At 38.6% G+C, this 7,950-nt stretch overlaps 1 protein-coding gene across 5 annotated transcripts in view; it reads right to left on the bottom strand.

Moving 5' to 3' along the window:
- Nucleotides 1–850: 850 nt before the first annotated feature.
- The window catches only part of PLCE1 (phospholipase C epsilon 1), a 126,019-nt gene continuing 118,919 nt past the window's right edge, over nt 851–7,950 (bottom strand). For all 5 annotated transcript variants that reach the window (XM_042817883.1, XM_042817884.1, XM_042817885.1 and 2 more), the window contains 4 exons: nt 7,355–7,516; nt 6,976–7,194; nt 5,779–5,991; nt 851–4,882 (listed from right to left, as the gene is read on the bottom strand). In XM_042817883.1, coding sequence (XP_042673817.1) covers nt 5,812–5,991; nt 6,976–7,194; nt 7,355–7,516 — 561 coding nt within the window. In that variant the 3' untranslated portion in view covers nt 851–4,882; nt 5,779–5,811. The remainder of the gene's footprint in view (nt 4,883–5,778; nt 5,992–6,975; nt 7,195–7,354; nt 7,517–7,950) is intronic.

Raw genomic sequence — 7,950 nt, 5'->3', positions numbered from 1 at the left:
TTCTGTTGTCTCCAAACTCTTAATCATATTTTGAGATGATTTTTGCTTTTGCTGTGCATTTGTTCTCTTAGAATAAGAGCAGGGTTTTTATTAGCAAATTAAGATTACTGAGTTCAATTTCTGAACTATCCTCATAGTTGACAGCTCTACAATGTCTTCAATAAACCATCACTGTGAAGAATACAGGACAAATTCCAGGTAAGAATTTTAAATCTTGATTTTTCTCCCCATTCCCCAAATATCAGCTACTGCCTGGTTGTTTCAGAATTCATTTTCAGCTGCATATTGGCTTTACAAACAATAGGTAAAATATATTGGAGAACTTAAGGATGATTATTGCTTTATTCAGAACTCTGTTCCATAGGACAGCGTGGTGGGCTGATGAGGCTGGCAGCCAATATATTTTGTGATATTTAGTATGTGATATGATAAGTTTTGCAAAGCTTTTGGTCAAGTCACCAACCTCCTTACAATAATTATAAAAAGTTTCTTTTTCTGTGGGGCATTTTGTCCTTTATCTTATGGTTCCTACATCCTTCTATAATAATTTATTTTAATATGTGCTTTAACGTTGATTAGACTGTTGGACCAAGTTCTATGTGGTTGAATGTAAATTCACAGTTTTGCAATGGGTATCTATCTACTAATGGATTAGAAAATATATATTTCTGTATTGGGAATACAAAACTGTCTACATAATACTGCTGGTAATATGTGTGTTTCTGGCTGCTCAGGTTGCCATTCCCATAGCTTTTCAGGACTTGTTAAGTGATTGCAAATGTGCATGTGATTTAAATTCCAAAGAATTCTAAGGGTGCCATCAGCCTTTGTCAGTTCAGGAAGGCAAAAGGAAAGAGTCAACATCTTAAACCATTTATTTTTTACAACATATACAAATACAAGTTTATTCTTCAAGTCAGCAAGGAGGAAATAGCCTAGGTGGAAAGTTGCTTTTAGAATTGTTCATTTTACATAGTTTCCAAACAATCTAATGACTGGCACGTGGTGACTCCGCACTGTCAGAATGCCATGACATGCGTTAGGAGGCAGAGGAAGGTGAGTGTGCAGCTAACAAGTAAGTCTTTCTGAAATACTCTATGCAAGTATTGGAGCAAAATCTATTCATTGTTATTTGTTTTCGTGTTTAATTTGCTAACCCTGTCAAATGCCTATCACTATTGCAGTTACAAAATATTTATTACATAGTGAAAAAACTCCACCATTGTTACACTTAGTGGGATACCCCAAAAGTAAACTGAGTTTTGTAGCGGTCTACTAAGAGCCAGCGATTAAAAAACAAACATTAGTGAAGCTTAGCAGCATTCAGAGAGCAAGAGCAGAAGGGAGAGAGTTCTGTTTCAGAAGCTGCAGACTCAGCCTTTCACTGAACTGGAAAGCTACCAGCAAGTTATTTTTTTAGAGACAAAAATTTCCTGAATATTTCAGGAACACATTCCTATAGATTACTAGTTGAAGTCTTTAATTAATTCCTAGAAGCATATGATTTCTGGAAGCAGATCACTTTGAAAAGATGGCTATTGAGTTCCTTCATCTAGTAAAACTCTTTAGTATCAATAAAAATAGGTGATTAGGATTTAAAAATTGTAACCATACTATATAAAAATTGTACAGTATTTTGCTGCTTCGTTTAAGTTGGATGAATAAGATAAAAACAGGAAACCCTTCAGCCCATAGGAATTCCCCCCCAGTGTGCCCCAGCTCCTGAAAACTGAGCAGTAGTGGAACAAGCCTGGAATCCCTGGCAGCCCGAGTGTTGTCCCATATACTCACAGCACTGCAAACAGCAAATGCTTTGTGAGGAAAATCATAAAGAAAGATTCACAAAAAGATATTGGTATAAAAGTACAGTGGTTTTAAAAAAAAAAATTGAATAAAATACTCCCATATGGCCAAGAGGCAACTGAGCGCAAGGGTTTTACCTGTAAACTCATCAGAATGGGGCCTGCTACCACTCAGTGCTTTTTTCTGGAAGGTGTTGCTTATTTACATTCCTTTCTTTCAGACTTTATCCTGGAAGCTGTTTCCTGTAAATAGTTTGTAATGTGAAAATGAATGTATTTTCCTAATTGAAGTCCGTACCCAGCCAAAAGCACAGATAGGGACAAAGGTGTTTTATCAGAGGAATGTGTGGGCAAGTATTCCTGCAGAAAGAAAATCATCTGTGGATAAGTAAAATAAATTTTCCTGGTAGAATTGAAACTTTTTTTTTCACATGAAATGCATTTATCTGAGATTTCTTAAAACTTAACAAAGCCCCAAACCTCTTTAATGCTTTAAGGGGTGGCAGATTTTCATTAGTGGGATATTTGGAATGAACACAAGTGGAAGGGAAATCTCTTGCTTTCCATCTGAACCAAAAGGGAACTGCATTTCACTTGCAAAAAAAACCCCTCACTCTGACACTTGGCACCAGCCAGAACCTTTCTGTAACTTGAGGTTGTGATATTTGTGCATTAATGAAAGTACTGGAACATTATAATTAGCCTGACAAAATTCTAGATAAATATTTCCCTGTTCTGTTTTACTGTGACAAACAGCAGAGAAAGCAGTTTTAGACCTTGACCGGTGAGGAAGATACTTAAATTAATCAACTTTTCCAACAACTGGAAAGTTATTGTATTAGCAGAAAAAGTACTTAACTGCTATTCCTAAGTTCCACTAGACTTTGTGCCAGTGGTGGAGCTGCATTACACCTTGTGACACTGCTGCTGTTGCCCCTGAATTTCACAAGATTTCTTTTTTAAATTTAAATTTATGTGAAAGAAAACTATTACTGGCTGATGAAATGCATGTAAGGGTTTTGTATGTTGGAGCAAGCGTGAATTCTATTTTCAGTACTGCTGAATATTTTTTTTTAAAGAAGTCAAATAGTTAAGGATAAACTCTATAGGATAACAATTCTTATTTCTAAAAACACCCAAAGCACTTGAAGAAAAAAAATTAGTGATATGAAACTGCCACTGTGCTAAAATAACAGAAAAAGGCTAGCATTTAAGAACCTGCTGCATTAGTCGAATTGTGCGGTGGGTTGATGCATTTCCCAATAATTCCGAAGTATTCCATATCAAATTAATTATGCTTAGAAAACAGTTTTTCTGTCTTAGTACTAAAGATAAGCACTGGGAGCGAGGGATATGTGATATTTTTCCTGATAGTTGGAAATGGCCTCAAGGGGGCACGTTTTGCCTTGTTAGCATCTGTCAGACAGGAATTCTCAGTAGTGCGTTGTAAAAGAAACTGGTGGGAAAATGTAGCTTCTACCTGCTTATTTATATATCAGAGCATGAGTTGGCTTTCTTTTGGTTTATTCTGTAATTACTGGGAGAGGAAGGACGTCTACCATCTGCAGATAGGGAACCTTCCTTTCCTTTCATCCTTACGCTACCAAAAGTGCACATCCTTGTTGTAGCTGCAGTGCTATTCTATTCTTTGCCTGATGCAGACTCTTAGGAGCAGCAGCAGTTTGTCTTTAAGTGCTAAAGTCAGCATGCAGGCTGTGACCGCAAGAATCAATCCCTATAGCATGGATTCTCACTGGAGTCAGACAGCTAACAATGTGTGGTTCAGGGAGTGCTCCAGGGAGCGCAAATGTGTGCAGGGCCAAACACTTAATCACCAAAGGTATACTTTGTATGGGAAATGGAAGGGATGGGTGGTTTCAGCAATTGTTTTATTTGTTCCCTCGTAAGTTGGTATATATAGATTAATTAACTAACGAAAAAAATTAATAACCTCCATGGAGTAAAAAAAGAGGCAACCATAATATCTTAAATATCAAAAGATGAATTCAGCAAACATCAGACTTTGACAGTGTTTCTATGTAAACGAAGTGTCAAGCGTGGTAGTGTAAGAGTGTTTATGCTCTCTGGGTTTAAATAGTAAGTAAAAAAAAACAACTGTAGGCATTTTCATACAATGCTGAAGTGTTAATTATGTTTTTCAGTACTCTGAGTTTGGTCAGTTTTGGGTATCAGACTTCTTGTGCTGAAAAGAAACAAGCAGGAAAGTTCGAACATTTTTTTCCTCTAAATCCAGAGGGAGGTGAAAATTCTATAGTTTCTAAAAAGTAATATATGATAAATATATTACACAATGACACATACTTTGGGACATGATAATAAATATTCTCTCTTTAAACGCAAGCCTGGAAAACTAGACTTTATAAGATGATAATGTTGTTCTTTGTCAGAGTATCACTACCAGTTAGGTGTATTTAACTACTGTACAATATTTTGTTAAAGCAGATAAGCCATAAATAACTTGAGCAATTTGTGTATATTCACCAAAGTTAAACTGATAAGCCAAGGAAGTTACAGTATATTTAAATCTCTTTACAGTCACTAAACACAGTGTTCAACAGGAATCTTTATGTAAAAGTGCATTATTTTAATATAATACACATAAAAGAACACTCTGGTTCTCTGCCTTTGGGTTCCCTTAAGGCGATTAGCTAAAATCTTTTGTTTAAAAAGGTGACAGGGTGGTAACATGTTTGTTTACAACATACAGTCCAAGAAAAATTCTTCATCTGCCTGTCAAGACTTTGCACAAGTGAAGATAGCGGGGAGCTGACAGGCAGCTCTCCAATCTGCCATCCCATGTAGCGTTCCCAGATTCTGAATGTTAATCCAGCAGCACTGCCTGGTTAAGCATTAAAAGCACAGACCAAACAATTGCCGACCAGTTCAGACCTCAGCAGATTCCTTCAAGGGCACTGGAGAAGGGTTCAGTGTTGTAAATTCCAGTTTGCAGAATAAATGAAAGAACAAATGCTGGAGAGGAGGGAATGTGACTGGGATTTTTCCACAATCTACTTTGTTGCGCTTGAATTCTGTTGGTGATTTAGTGTTGCCTTTGTTGCCTAGAAAGAAGACATCCCATGTGTTTGTTCAGATCTCAAATATTTTGCAAATGATGATATTGTTTGAATTCTGCTTGTTAGTACAGTGCTTTAGCAATGATGTGATATTACGTGTCAAATAATGCTTTAATAGTGTAGTAAGCGAAAAGGAATTGCAATCTCCTTAAATTCACTGTATGTGAAATGGGATTACCAACGCTGAAAAGATTTATTCTTCGTTTACAGTGAGCTTTCTCAGATGACAGCTCAGTGCTGTAGTAGCACTATGCAAATGTCTGCGTAGTGTAAATGAGTGGGCAGTTAGATGGACTGTCCTTTATATAAACGGTACGCTGGTGCGTTTCAGTTGTTACTTTAAATCAAGCAAGGAGAAATTGAAGAGCTACAGAAAAGACAGTAAAAATGTTTAAACATTTCTGGCAAAAATTTCGCAGAGAGTGACAGTGCCTCTATAAAGTTGTTTTTGCTAAAAAGGAGATCATCAATCCCAATGATTTTATTACGTGCATGCATTGTAACGTCTAGTAACGAAAGCTCTACTGGGTGCCTTGTTTACTCAGGCCCACAGCAGAAGGCTATAACAGGACAGTGACAGTGGAGCAATTACTCAACTAGCATGCATACTATAAAATCTATCAGTATGCAGCATTCTGCTTTTGTTTCATAAATGGGTAAAAGAAGGTGAGTGAAACTCTACACCATTCTGATTCATTGCAGTAACGCCCTAATAAATAACTGGAGATCTCACTGATCTTTCTGCAGCTATGCACAACTATGTTTAAGGCTTTTATGGATCTGTCAGTCCCTTACTATGCCTTACCAACACTAGCGGTGAAAAGATACTGTGTAACTTATGTACTAAATTGACTCTAATGCTGAGCCATGGTACCTCATACCTGCACAGACTGTACTGGAAGCACTGGTGGTGACTATTCCATAACGTCACTAAAAGTCAAGCTGCACATGGGCCTGTCATCCTTATTTTGTGGGCTGTCAGGCAGGACTTGCAGGGGTGGTGAAATGAAGCCCCGGTACTGCTTACTTGACTTGGTCAGCTTTTTGAGCTCACTGGTAAAGGAAATGCCTTTTCTTTTGTCATCTCGTGCTGCCTGTAAAACAGAACAGATCACAGAAATGGTTTAACAGGTTGTTTAGCTGTAGAATACAGAATTTAATATGAAAACATCCAACATTTTTCTAAACATGTGTCCCCTTTAAAACTTAGTGAAGCTATGCTTTCAAAATAACTGCATTCTTATGGTTGTTCAGACTAGACTGGCTGAAAAGTACATATTTTCAAAGATTATGTATAGCATATTTGGGATAAACTTTTATAAAATTGATGCTTTTGACACAGTTACTTTAAGGCGGCAACAGCCATGGATTGTTGGCATCTGCTGGAAAGGAGAATGCTGTTCCTTCTCCCAGCAGAACAGTACTTCAGTCCTTCCATTTTCCCAAGCCTGCAGCAAAGCAACAGAAATATTTTTTAACTGGACAGGAATAAAGGAGACTTTTTATTCCAGTAGCGTTCAAGTGCTGTTCCTTGGAACAGCCCCATCTGTCTTAGTGCTATGGGGAGCAGGGCATGTGCAGCCAGATTTCAGAAATGAGAAAGCTGTAGCAAAAGGTAAAGGCTGTCAGGGGACTTGCAAGCTGTGAGAATCACGTTGCAGAATGCAACTGATGTCATTTTGCAAAGGATGGGGGAGTTGAGAACAGGAGTCACTTTTTGCTGTAGCCTCTTCACCTGGACCTACAGGAGCTGGCAGCTTGGCCCTGAAAGCGTAGCTCTGCTTTATAAAAAAAACATACTATATTCAGGCTAAAAAAAAAGAAGTTTGCATTTTTAAGTGCAGCATCTCTTACCTTGGCTTTTTTGCAGCCAGATGTCTTGTAGCAGTGCAGTTAGTTTGAAAAAACAAGCAACACAAAAACCCCTTCAAACCTACAGACTACAGAGCTGACAGGGTCTGGAAAGAAGGTGTCAAGAAACAAAATCATTCAAAGTCTCACTCGACCATTCAGTATGTTTCCAGTCAGCTCATCATGCACCATCTACAAAACCAACAGCAAAGTGTTCCCTCCTTTACCTGAACCTGTTCTTTGAGTTTAAGAATAAATTTTCCAGCTCCCTTCCACTTGCTTTGGGCCTGAAACACACACTCTTGATCGGAGAGAATCCTCTGAGATGGTTTAGATGTTGAGGACTTCTTGTTTGTTGGCTCTTTTGTCACCTCTTCGAGGAGGACATAGTCGCTTGGATTTGGATTGCTCAGAATGCTGTAGGAATACTTGGCTTTGCAAAGAGTCTGTTTAAGAGCAAAAAAAGAAGGCCAGAAAGAAGGCATTACTTCAGATTCAGGTTACCAGGCAGATCCCTCAGCTGAGCATACAGCTCACCTACCCTGTGTAAAAGCAGCCTCCACCCCACACCTTACAGACCCACATGTGGAAGCATGCACGGCTCACCTGCTGTATGACATCCTGCGCGGTGCTGAAGCGCGGTGCCTTGATGACAGTGCGTGGCTGCTCGGGGGAGACATCGTGTACCTGAACGAAGAAGCTGTCATCCTCCGAGGTGATGGCTGCATCTTCCTTTGCTTCTTGAAAGACGTTTCTCTCATTTAAATTCTGAAAAAAAAGAGGGCCAAATTCAGCTACTGCAGAGCGTAACTCAAAGCGGTGGTCAGAGAAAGTTTTCATCACTTGAAAATCAGGCACTCTTGTGGTCCTATTTCATTAAACGCAACTGCTACATATAGTTTTGACAAGCCAATATTGCTTAGAACGTATACACCCGTGTTTCTAAAATCAGTGCATCTTTAATACCTTTCCATTTACAGCTCATGCTGTGCTCCACAGAACATTGCATGGCAAACCCAAACCCACAGCATTGCTTCCATCCATACTAAGTCAGATTTTCAACTATGTTTTCCGAAGGAATGCAGCTCAGCAGTGACATGTTTGTAGTTGCACGTGCTCACAAAGTGCTGCAGTCAGCTGAATGAAGTAGGCTGCTAATTGCACAAACTTCTACTTATTGTCTTGGCTCCAAATATTAGAAA

This window comes from Centrocercus urophasianus, unplaced genomic scaffold (assembly GCF_019232065.1).
Source record: "Centrocercus urophasianus isolate 14NV4802_14NV808 unplaced genomic scaffold, USGS_Curo_1.0 seq_17, whole genome shotgun sequence".
Taxonomy (NCBI): Eukaryota; Metazoa; Chordata; class Aves; order Galliformes; family Phasianidae; genus Centrocercus; species Centrocercus urophasianus.
This window is presented reverse-complemented; position numbering and strand designations above follow the sequence as displayed.